The sequence below is a fragment of the Trichoplax adhaerens genome, genomic scaffold, assembly GCF_000150275.1.
Source record: "Trichoplax adhaerens TRIADscaffold_39 genomic scaffold, whole genome shotgun sequence".
Taxonomy (NCBI): domain Eukaryota; kingdom Metazoa; phylum Placozoa; class Uniplacotomia; order Trichoplacea; family Trichoplacidae; genus Trichoplax; species Trichoplax adhaerens.
The window spans coordinates 194,375-207,626 of NW_002060979.1; the positions used below are offsets into that span (position 1 = coordinate 194,375).

A 13,252-nucleotide genomic window follows, 5' to 3' on the forward strand; every position below is an offset into this window, starting at 1 on the left:
AAAAAATGTGGATAGTAACGTTATAAGCAGGAAATGAATGATAATTATTAGATAAAATATCGACGTGCACCGTTATTGAAGAAAAAAGTTAGAAAAAGATTCTTAGATTCCTTGTTGAAAAGTCATAACAGGCTTACAAAAGGTGTTGATTCTACAGTCAACGTCCCTGCAGACCTATTGGATCATTATATAATCGCTGCTACTGGATAGGAAATTACCATTCAATTAGAACTATTTGGCCATTTCACCTGAGTTTGAGGCAGCTGGGTAAGAAGAAAAGTGCTTTATTAGGCGGCCAAGATGGGCAATGCCGGAGTAAAGCCATTAAATGAAACGAAATCGATTAATGGAAGTCGTGTTGTATTAATCGATGACGATTGGAAAAATCAAACTAAGAATTGTGAATCATTTGAAGTCTATAAATATGTTGATTTTAAAGGTGGTGGTTCATTAGTGGATTCATATATTGAAGGTGAGAACGAGAAGACTCAAGCAATCATCAGTCAATCTCAAATTACGAAGAATTTACTAGGTGAACAAGGCTGTGGAATTTTCACCAAATTAAGTCAATTTACACCCACACAGTTATTATGCAACGACAAATCCAGGGTAAGATTGAAACTCTTATAGTAATTAAATGTTTTCAAAGACAGAATGAAAATCTGCTGTAGCTACTTTCATATTTTTTCCTCTTTTTCAACTTTTCAATTTATTTGAATACTGACGGGTATTACGGATTGGGTTTACCACTGTGAAATTGACTTGATCCCAGAATTATTTTGTTGCTTATATTAATGACATGGATGTAGTACTAGGGTTTACTTTGAATCGCTTATCTAAAACAACGATTACAATTTTTAACTCGCATCAAGATGACACAGTAGTATCGTCGTCATTCTACGGAGTGCGCTTTTACCAGATTTCGCTTTAACAAGTTATATCCCTTACTGAGCTAGTTTACGGTAGAGTAAAAGTGAAGAATATCAAATCAGAATTTACGAGACTGTTACATTACAAAAGAATAGGCACTACATTAACTTAAAGCAGCCTCTCACGTGGAAGCTAAAACGTGGATTTCATAGCATACATGATATTATTATTATGCCTATAATCGCATACATTATATAATTCTATAATTTACTGTAATTACACGAATTCAGTTTTTAGTTATTTTCAAGTACTGACAGTAGTAAACATGCGGCTGCGAGGAATTAACTTGACGCATATCTTATTTAGTTAACTTTATTTGATTCGACGTCACAACATAAGCAAATAACTTGAATTAGCTTTCGTATTAAATTTATACTGAAGTATGTACGCGTATATGTTACTACTAAGTATTCGCGATTGACAAACTAAAGTGTCGATAGATATACAGTACACCAAATATCTAGCCGCGTAATTTCAATCGCGAATAAAATTGATATACTGTACTTAATCCTTCATCACTGTATCTCATGCGTACAGTACTTTTAAATTAAATATGAAAGACCGGGAGTTAAAGTGAAATTCACGTAGGATCGGTTGATAAAAAACCTTCATAAATTGCCCGGCCGTAGAAGAAATAGTCTAGGCGATCCTGGTATAGTAGTTTAATTACATATCATTCAATAGTTTCGACTTGACTGCCTATACTGATGAGTAATAAAAAAATATAGAGTATTTATCATGAGATCATTTTAGCCGTACCGTAATCGAATCCGTCTTTATGCTAAACGAATAAAAATCACGAAAGGTTCATGAGTGAATAATACGCATAGCTTATATCGTCAACGTTACGATGCATGAACAGTAAAGTCGATGGAATAGTTTTTTCGTAAAATTTGAGCAGCCGTAAAAATAGTTGTAAATCATTTCTTAACCATAAAATGCTGATATTTCTTTTTCTTTTATCCTCGCACTTCCAAAGTCTCTAAAATAGTACCGATTACAAAAATCCGATCCACGGTTCTTAAATTTTTAGTTGCTAGAAATTGATGATGTATTATTATTATATATGATATTCGCTACAATGCGTGCAATTTACGAATTAAGCCGTTGATTTGGTAAATAAATAAACACGGAAATATCAAAGTGAATATTTTCCATTTCCGTACTAGGATACCGATCCAGAACGATGTGATGGAGATTATGATACTGTTGATGGTGATGACGAAAAGTTACTAGTCTGTTGGGATACGAATAAACGCGGAGCAGTGGGTGAAACGCCGTTACATATCTGCTTCCTTATCAATCAAGATGTTCACAGAGCAATTGCTAAATGCCTTCTGCAAGCTTACCCGGCGATGGCACATGATATCTACATCAAACCGGAATATTATGGTGAGTCAAAAAAATATTGAAATCTTAATTCAATACTTCAAGGTACAAGCCTACAACTTCATTCCGTATCATTCGTTGATTATTATGATCCCATTACCCCTTAGATCAGGTTATTTACCTATTATTTATAATTATGCTTTATCCTTGATTTGTTATTGATACTTGGTCCGGAATGACTCACTTAAAGGTTAAACGGGCAAAATATGTGTATGTGATAATGTAAATATTGATACTTTGATTTCTGAGCTAAGCCTTGTAGACTGATCGAATCGAATTGTTAGCTGTACGTTATTTTGACCGATACAAAAGTATAGCTACAAAGTAACAATTTAATATCAAGCTATCAGCCAAGATCTATAAACATCAGGAAATTTTTCATTCATATTTGAAATTTTTACGTTTAATTTGAACATATGATTACTTCATTACGCCTATACTCACGTTAGACTTTTCGTAAGCGATTGAAATTATTATGATAGAGGCACAGTATGAATGAGACGTTCAGGTTGAATTTATTGCTAAATTTAAGTTAATATACTAGCACTGATACGCAGGAACATTAAAATCATTTCAATGTAGTAGGAAAATCTGTCGGTGTGTACGAATATTTGCTAATCTTAAGTATTGTAACAAAGGTATATATATATATACATAATACTACCTGTGATTGCTACATACGTACGCATAGATATTCTAGATCCACTTGAAAGAACAGTTACAGTATGTTTTATTAACGACAAGTCTTTGATATAGTCAGCAGTTTGTGTCCGTTGACTTATTAAGTAGTTCCTGCTATTACCATTCGACGCTTCTCAAGGTAGAGCATATGATCATTAGCGATATTTAGACTGATGGGATGCCAGCATAGAGTATTATCGATGTTACAGCCCGGATATAATTTCAGCGGTCTTCTTTAGTCCTGATCGATGTGCACCGAGACTAAATCTCATGATGGTATAATATGATTATTTGTAGGTGAAAGTTGCGTCCATATCGCCATAGTTAACGATGATGAAGAATTGCTTAAAATATTGATTGATGAATGTCATGCCAGCATTCATCAGCGTGCACGTGGTAGTTTCTTTATGCCGGAAAGTCAACGAAAACGAATAAAAGATAGCCTACCTTTGGAATTAGATACGCTTGAATATGAAGGCTATGCTTATTATGGTGAATATCCATTAGCATTTGCTGCCTGCTTTGAAAGAAAGGACATGTACGACTATTTACTCGATAAAGGCGCTCAAGTCAATGCTCAAGATACCTTTGGAAATACCATATTGCATCTGCTTATAATTCATAATAAATTAGACATGATTTCTTATGTCATGAAGCATACTTCAGTACCTAATCGTTCTATCAAAAATAAAGCCGGTTTAACACCGTTAACATTAGCTACACAGTTAGGCTATAATGATTCTTTCGAAAAATTATTGGAATTGGAGAGCCAGGTAATTTAGATACCAAATATAGAAGCCTAATGCATTGTATATTGTTGATACTGTGTATCTGCAGTATATTTACCAAATATATATATTTAGTGCACAAGATATAGTTATCATCGTCCATTGGACAAATAAAGTTTCTTTAGCTTATTGTTTTAAGCATATTTCTGAATATTTCGGCTTTAATTGTTAGATTGCATGGAAGTATGGCGATATTCAATGTTGTGTTTACCCACTGAAACATCTAGATAGTATTGGACCTGATGGTAGAACAAGTGAGCAATTTAATTGCAATTTTTATTTTTTAATATTTTTCGATCTAACTATATTTATATAAGTTTATCTCTCCAATAATCCAATTTCTTAAAATTTAGATCTTGAATCAGCTTTAGCATTGGCTGTGGCAGGAGAATCAGATGGTCATTTGGAAATGGTTAACAGTGGAGTCATTTATCGTCTACTGGATGAAAAATGGAAGGCTTATGCCAAAGTAATTATGTTTATTGCAAAATTATAAAATATATGCCACCTGTATATCGCAATTAGACAATAGCTATGTACTTTATATTTAGCGTAGAGTTTAAGCATAAATTACCTTTAATTATAATTTTCTTGTTGCATTTATTGTAATACCTTAACATTGTAGTAGAGAGATTAAGCAATATATTTTAGTATCAATAATGAATATTAGAACAGTACTCTAAAATTCTTCCGCTTGTTGCCATACTATTTTACCGTCAGAAAAATTTTGTGGCTTCTTTTATTGCTGCCTGCTTTTATTTGGCTTTCATGAGTACCGCGATTTATACCCGATCTAGTTATGATTTATTGTCACCAAGACAACCTTCAGATTATGTAAGTCAAAATATCCACAGATCAGATCTCTTGTAAACGACTTTGATGAAATGTACAAGAAAGCTATTCTTGTATGCCTAGCAATTAATTCAAACCAATTTCAGCCGATGTAATAAATGCTTTGGTTATTAGCTGGTGTTGAGTTTGCTGCACATATTAAAGTATACTTGTATCTTCTAGGTTCGTTATGTGTTTGAAATATTAACACTGATTTCAGCTATAATGTATCTGGGATTGCAAAGCAAAGCTATCCATAGTAATGGAATGAGTGTTTATTTAAGGTCTTTGGTAAGATTCAGTTAACTTCCAGGTTTTATTATCAATAGAGGTCTTATTTCCTGAATTTTTATTTCTACAATAATACCTTTCTTACAGTATCATGTTCCTACGCATGCTTCGTTTGTTCTGTCTTGCATCTGCTTTCTTCTCTGTATTCCGGGCCGATTTATACCTGGTGGAAGGAGTTATGAAGATATTGTTGTCGTTTTCGGTGTTTTATTTGCTTGGATTGGTTTATTATTTTATTGCCGGTTTGTTAATAGATAAAATTACATTTTTTATGTCAATTCATGCTAAATAATGACTGTTAAATACTGTATGTAAGTAAATATGTTAATTACTATTTAAAAATTAATGTTATGTGTCATCTTTCTATTAGTGGAATATCGTTCCTTGGCCCATTTGTTGAAATGATTTCGAGAATGCTAAGTGGAGATATAGCTAGATTTATCATCATTTACGTAATTTTCATTTTAGCCATGACACAAGGTAAAAAGATCTACAGTAATTTTAAGACTCTTCTTGTTGAGTATGTACGGTAGATTCGCTAACGCGTAGCTTTAAAGTTAAATTTATTTGCATTTTTTATCTTTTATATCAGCATACTTCTTTATGTACAAAGCTTGTGGAAGCAAAGTCTTCGACAGTGAATTTGGTACTATGATGGCTTTATTTAAGATGACTATAGGCCATTTTCCAGTAAGTTGAACATGTTAACGAATTGTTTAGCTTTAGTCGAGATTACATTATTGGTGTGTGAGTTAGCAAATTTCAGCCATTTGATATTTCTTATTTGATGTCCATTTGTTTGTGTAAGAAAAACGAAATATAATAGACTATACTTCTATAAAAATTAAATCATTCTGAAATGATAGAAGTAAATTTGCCTTAAAAGATTTGGAAAAATAAAGAAAGTCAGCTAATTCTAGCTTAATTTAATTTGCTCTAAAGTAAACTTTAAATACGTAAATATTGAGAGTAACAATTTGAAATTTACTTTAATATTTATAAACGTAACTAGAAAATTTAATAGCAGTTATCATTGACGATAGTGTTTGCTATGATTCTCAGTATTTAGAATTTGACTTAGCGGCTATTCCTATTCTGGCGAAAGTTTTCTTCGTCATTTTTACGATCCTGGTGGCTATCTTATTACTAAACATGCTTATCGCTATGATGGGAAGTACATATCAATCAGTATCGGATCGCTCAGAGAAGGAATGGAGAAAGCAGGTGAATAAACGATAGCTGTAACACTTTAATTTGTGTTCCGTAATGTAATATTTGAAAAAATTAGAGTGATCGGTGATAAGATATCTGTCCGCTATGACAATTCTGGCCAGTTAATTAATATCGCAACCTAACTTGTAGTAATAGCGTGATGATATCATTCAGATTTGGAAACTCGTAGCGATAGATCATTGAGATTGTAATTTGATATCAAAATTGTTTTACGTGCACGTACGTTTTATTATTGGAAGACACTGTGTTAAGTACCATGAGATAAATTTAATACGCCATTGCTTAATTATCGCCGGCAAGTCAGCTATAGAATTGTAATTATTATGTTAATAAATTTGAACTACACTAAATGAAATATTTAATAACATCAGTTTGGGGACTGTACTGAAAGTATTAATGCTATGGAAAGCCTTATGTTTATTACTGTACATCTTACCTTCCAGTGTATCAGAGAAATTCTTAGTGCTTAGTTTAGTTTCGTGGCATTAGATCGCTTATGGGTTATCATAGGTGTTCGAGGAATAGTGTACTTCAATCGGGCTGGAAAGCTCACTTTGCTTTCAAATACTTAGCACTGATAAATTGTTGTTTTAAATGATTTAGTGGGCTGAAACAGTCATTGTCTTGGAGAGATCAATATCGCCATCACAGCTTTTACAATATCAGAAATCTTATTGCTGCAATATGAGCAGTGACGGTAAGTAAAAATTTGGCCTGCATTAACATTTCATTTATTTATAAGACTTTACAAGCTATGATAGAGTTAAAGATACTTTCTTTAGTGCAACTTCTTTCGCATCAGTACGATTGGAAAACGATAACATTTACATAAATGTCTATAGATAATGACTCTGAATCTAGCATGCCGCCCCGTGGTCTGATGGTCATAAAAAGAGTCGATGTTAAGGGTATATCTGCCAAATGGAAATCAAGATCACGAGCTGCTCTTGAACAGAGAAAGATATGGAATGGAGTAAGTATCGTTTACAAGTTGTTATATTGATGTTCATTGTTAAGATTGCTTCTGCAATGAAGTTTTAATCCTGCATTATTATTTTATCCTACCCAGATAACAGTAGATAAAAGTACACGGGAAAAGCTATCGATGCAAGCGTTATTCTAATCTCGTTCCAGAATTTGGCTTTGTTAAATATTTGTTAACTGGACTACACTGTTCTACATTTATATGTAAAAAGTGAGTGCTTCAACTAAACTCTAAAGTGAAAAAATTATTAACTGAAAATGATAGTGGCTTTACATTGGTTGTAACTTTTAGCTACTATGGGCGGTTTGCAACTGCATCAATTTCCGTTAACATATGAAAATGTAAATAATTATATACAATCGGCAGTGAATGCATACGCAATAATACTTTGGTAAATTCATATACTAACCCTTATTGTTAGGCGTATGCATATCATGTTTTTGTCAGTACCATTTGATTGAATGGCATTTTTACCTGACATGATAGGTCACGAGCTTACAGTAAATCTGAAAACAGTTTTTTAGATGGTTTAGAGCAGGCGCCAGTATCTAACGACATAATAGTAATGCTCCTTTGTATCCTATTTAAAAACAATACAGTGTACTGGTGTGCTACTTGATTTGTTACCGTTCATTAGAACCCTCTTGTCAAGGGACGAGTACGTATCAATAACACATCACTACTCTATCATATCACGCCGATTGTAATCTTTAATTAATCTACGTCTTATCTATTAATTGTTGATCTTTAGCTTTACAATATCAGAAATTAGTTATAAACAGATTATTTTTATTATCGCTACTTTTTATTTACAAGATGTAATTATATTATATTATTTTATTGCTTTTTCTGCAATATTATACTGTAGTTTGAATATGTTAAAAAATATCAAATTATTTATCTTATTTCCAATGTCATCATAACACATTTACAGATACTATTTTACTGTACCATGCATCATTTGCAAGGAACACAACGCATAATAAATTTTTGAAGTGCCTGTATGTGTGCAGGTATAACTATAGAATTACTTCAGTCCACAACATCTACACTTGTAATATACTGATAAGCTAGAATCCGAAATACTCATTATGCAGGTATCGTTAAAATGCTACAACAGCAGTATGCAAGACAACAGCAAAATCTTTCAATAATTGTTTGATTGTCATAAAATGAAATTTCAATTTGATTAATTAGAAAACTATGATTACCATAGCAAGTAAGAAATTTTTATGGGTAAAATCCTTTATAAGCTTAGGACGATACGTTTCAGTTTTGAATATTGCCTTGTTTAGTAGCAATATTATTTTACTAGTAAAATTGTACTTCTAGGGTTCATGTAAACTCGCATAAATACTGCCACGATCCATTTATAATTATTAATATCGTAGATTTACTTTATCGTACAGCATGTATGTTTACGCATGACTAATAATAGCGTTTAGTATACGTCAATCCATACAAATATTCACGCACTAAGATTGAAAAAATATCAATTTAACTGTGTACCGTTGCATAATCTTCTATTCATATTTAAAACTAAATTGGTGCAATACCGACCATCCGACGCAACTGTTCAAATATAAAAAAAGTTATAACAGTATGTGGTCCAATTCGCATCCAATTGGGTATAAAACCTTTATAAAATCCAGCAAGGCGTTCAGCACGCCAAGTTTTAACGAAACAGTCTAACGTTGACCTATAAATTATTTTCTCTCCTTTGTGTTGATTCATCATTCGTGTTTTAACAACATCAACAGGCGAGGTAAAGAATGCACAAACTAATCCGGCTACCATTGAGGAAACTATATGAAGAACTGGTCCTTCACGCATCACACCTGCGATAAAAAAAAGTGATCGTTATTGGCTTACCTGTTAAATACATGCATCCATATTTACGAATGATTTGTTCCATAAATTACGTAATCCCAGTTGTAATCGTTATTATTGCAAAGTAAACTAAGAAGCTGATTGAGATCTAACCAAAATTTAGAATAGTATGCTTGGTATGATCATACGAGGATAACTGAGCAGCGGTAACAATTCCACCACGCTGTACTGTTGGCATCATGCCTGTTAATAGACCACGAGGACCTTCCTGTCTGATTATATCTCGTACGGCAGCAAAAGCGTTCGCATGACGCTTACTTTGACCAACTAGAACAGTCAAGATGACCATACATTTATTAGCCAGAATTATTATTTAAGTAAAGTGGTTAGTGATTAATGTATGTGAGTAGGATATAATAAATATAACGTTTTACTATAGATTTACAAGCTAGTTTTCCTTCGGCTTGCTGTCGAACTTTGACTAAATCAATGGGGCTAGTTACTAAACTAGCCATTGATCCAGAGACTGCACCTGCAACAACCTTCTTCCATAGAGGTGTGTGAGCTACATCACGAGCTCCCATTAAAACTTTTAATGGTTCGTAAGATCCGATTCTAAGTGTACTATAGGATCCTTCACGAACGACAGAGGCGAACATTCTATTCAAAAAGGAAGGGAATGGACCATTTTAAAGGAGACTAGTGCAAACTCCCGTCGCTTTGCTGACGGTTTACGATAATGTGCTCATTTAACAGATAGTATTACCATTTGATAGACCTGTCAGAACTGATTGCCACCACAGCTACGTTATGTTATTCTTAATATAATGAGAGTGAGTAAGCACTGTATTTAGATGGCAAAACTGCGGCTTATTGAACACAGGCAAACTATTAGTTTTTGTAGAATTGAAGACTAATCTTAATATGATCCTACGATTTTGGATACTGAATAATTTGACTACATTTTAAATAATTAGCGGAATGGGACGCGATTAAACAGTAGTCATTTTTGGCAGAATCTACATTCTGTGATTGGAAATTCATCCTAGACTTGTTTGGCTGCATGTTATTTCGATCTGCTATAAAACTCGTATATTGTTATTACAAAATTGTATTAACGGAGAAGAGCTTGATGTTACTCACTACTAGGCATAGTGGTAAATTTACGCAATAAGGATAAACTACTTGTACTGTATTGCAAAGTTACAGGACGCTATAAGAGAATAGTTATCATTGAGATAATTCTAGGAAAATTATTCTATCAATGTTTTAATGACGAAAGTGTACGTTAACTTTACATTACTCTTATATCATCGTTACTTCATAATACTTGTAAAACAGGTTGGTCGCATTCTCTTACCCTTTACATAAGCCACGGAAACCTTCGTCTTTGGCTATTTGAAGCATTCCTTTAAGGAAACCTCTATAATAGCGCGTTTTGAACATTTGCATACCGCGACTACTTTCAGATAATTCATTTTCTAACTGTAATCTGATTTTGATGACATCGATTGGATTTGTAACTGCAAGAATAAAGACACACAGTACATCAAACTACATCGATTTTTAACGCTTTGGCCAATAGTATGTACGAACAAGCTAGAAATAACGATAACTGACTGTGGATGTGAATTTAATAGCATTCACTTAAATGGATATCCATGATTACATTGGTAACATCAGTGGCAATCATGTAACCATCTCATGCAGAGTTTATCATTGGAATAGACTGGTACTATAATTCAATCTTTACAGAATGTTGTTATATTCATCCATCCAATTGAAAAATACATGAGTAAGTTCGATGAGGATAGAAATTAGACATGGCCACATATTACCTGATCATAAGATGATAAATTGCCGCGTTCTGGATTGTATATCAGCAATGAACAGTGATGAATGATTGACTACATAATTGTACAGTATGAGTTAGGCATATATCTGTTTATCGATTCATATCTGATATGTGGTCGTTAAGCTTAATCGCTCAAAGCAATAACAAACTGTTAGAACGTCGATACTCTACACTGTAACCATTTATCGTCTTGTCTAGGGCACATTAATCCTTGTTGTAACTTTATGATAACAAATAGTACAGTTTAATTTAAATGGATTGCTACAACACTATGTAGTACGTCGGTAGATTCGTAAAAGAAAGATTTCTCGTTATCCACAGTGTGTACAGCTATTCGATATTGTCAGAAATTAGACATGGTCACATATTACCTGATCATAAGATGATAAATTGCCGCGTTCTGGATTGTATATCAGCAATGAACAGTGATGAATGATTGACTACATAATTGTACAGTATAAGTTAGGCATATATCTGTTTATCGAATCATATCTGATATGTGGTCGTTAAGCTTAATCGCTCAAAGCAATAACAAACTGTTAGAACGTCGATACTCTACACTGTAACCATTTATCGTCTTGTCTAGGGCACATTAATCCTTGTTGTAACTTTATGATAACAAATAGTACAGTTTAATTTAAATAGGATTGCTACAACACTATGTAGTACGTCGGTAGATTCGTAAAAGAAAGATTTCTCGTTATCCACAGTGTGTACAGCTTATTCGATGTTGTCAGTGATAACGTTGAAGTTGTCCTTCATGAATAGCACAATGACGCCATATTCTAACATACAGTACTACTAGTATTACTGCAATCTATCCATAGAATATCCCATTTTAAGAATTGTAAGAGATTTGTAGAACTACATACTGTACAATTGTTAAAAATCTCATTTGTAACAAGAAACCGGGTCTTAAACACTATCTTCACTAGTACTCGTGTTCCCAACTAACTTAGGGACCTATCGTAGTTGAACTAACTCTCAGCTACACAAATAAGCTACTACTGAGTAATCGGTTTAAATACTTCACTTTATTTTCGTTAATCTTAATCGTAAAATGTACTAAAGAAAAACGTAAGAATATTCTTAGCAATAATAGTCAAAAGATCCTGCAAGTGACTAACTAGAACTGAGCAGCAAAGCTAGTGCTCGGCTGTTTATAGTCTCGGCTAATGCCGATGGTGCACTTGTGAATATTCTTGACATAGCGACTTCCACTATACAGTATACATATCCTAGTATAGCAAAGTAATTGCACCTTACATATCGTATTTGTGAATCGAAGGCACGATGAACGGATATATTGACTACCTGAGAAAAATAGATGGCAATATTTGTAGCACTCCCTCACTCCAGCAGACCCCATCGATCGTCTACTGTATCTAATAGACTACCTAATGATGTTCTTTGCTTGCAAATGGTAGACTAATACCTGACTCAAAATATGACAGGATCAGTTAGAAATGACCAGTTGTGTTTCTTTTATTCATTATCGGCGTATAATCAATCGTCTACTTTGGATGACAGTAATTGAATGATTGATTGGAACGGAAACGCACCGTCATCATTGACATTTTTGAACTGATGGCTGCTATAAATTGAGTACAGTAGATTATTCATTCATCAGTCTACGGTACTTACTTGCTCCTGCTGTCATACAAGATGTTCCACTTAAAATATAACGCCATATTGTAACCGAAAACCAAGGTGGATCGGAAATGGTAGCAGGAGTAGATTTCATTTTATCTGAAGGCATTTGCAAACTAAATGACCACTAAAAGTAGCATGGGATGACGAAAGACGAGGTTGCGCTGATGAGACCTGCCCAAGTGCCCATGTAGTATTGCAGTACACCTAGACTGCAATAGACTACCGTGGAAGGGAGTTGTCCTTAACCATATGTGTACAGTACCACTAAGCTGTAGACGGCGCCATGAATAGCCCAGAGATGAGTAGTGGATGATTGAACGTATTAACATTTATGCAGATTAATTATTTTGAGGATAGTAGTAGAGAATCCCTACTAGAGAGCACTCAGACCAGGGAGTACTGGAAAGAGAAAGGAGAGACAAGACACGATCGTTGGCTATACTAGCGATGTTTAGGCCCATTTTTTCCTCATCATTTCAAGTGTATAATATACACCGTCGGTAATCGTACGCTATATTGTATACTGCAGTTGGCCGTGCTCGAAATGAGCTGCCAGCTTGGTTTTAGAGATGTAACCAAATCTCCAAAACTCATTAGAACGAGAGTGTAGATGACACAAGCCATTTTAGAATAGCCGATTTTATGACTGATTCTCTACTGATGGAGATATTACGTCATAGTACAACAAGCTCTATCAGGCAAAGAAAACTTCTTATCATGGCAGATGTTAGAAAAGAAGGACTAAGAACAACCATAACAGAAACGCGTAGCTGCTTCAAGACGTTG

The 13,252-nt window shown here is 33.9% G+C and overlaps 2 protein-coding genes across 2 annotated transcripts; one reads left to right on the forward strand and one right to left on the reverse strand.

Annotated features, from left to right (window-relative positions):
• Positions 1–300: 300 nt before the first annotated feature.
• TRIADDRAFT_62262 (uncharacterized protein) lies at positions 301–7,900 on the forward strand (the record flags this gene model as incomplete). Its single annotated transcript, XM_002118172.1, has 13 exons — positions 301–609; positions 2,100–2,322; positions 3,298–3,773; positions 3,961–4,042; positions 4,142–4,257; positions 4,509–4,622; positions 4,803–4,910; positions 4,998–5,152; positions 5,281–5,390; positions 5,503–5,600; positions 6,747–6,840; positions 6,986–7,116; positions 7,880–7,900. 13 exons carry the CDS (start codon positions 301–303, stop codon positions 7,898–7,900), a joined length of 2,037 nt encoding a protein of 678 aa, XP_002118208.1.
• Positions 7,901–8,667: 767 nt separating this feature from the next.
• Positions 8,668–12,557, reverse strand: TRIADDRAFT_51193 (uncharacterized protein; the record flags this gene model as incomplete). The annotated part of the gene is made up of 5 exons (XM_002118197.1): positions 8,668–8,966; positions 9,112–9,285; positions 9,404–9,618; positions 10,319–10,481; positions 12,458–12,557. 5 exons carry the CDS (start codon positions 12,555–12,557, stop codon positions 8,668–8,670), a joined length of 951 nt encoding a protein of 316 aa, XP_002118233.1.
• Between the last annotated feature and the right edge of the window lie 695 nt (positions 12,558–13,252).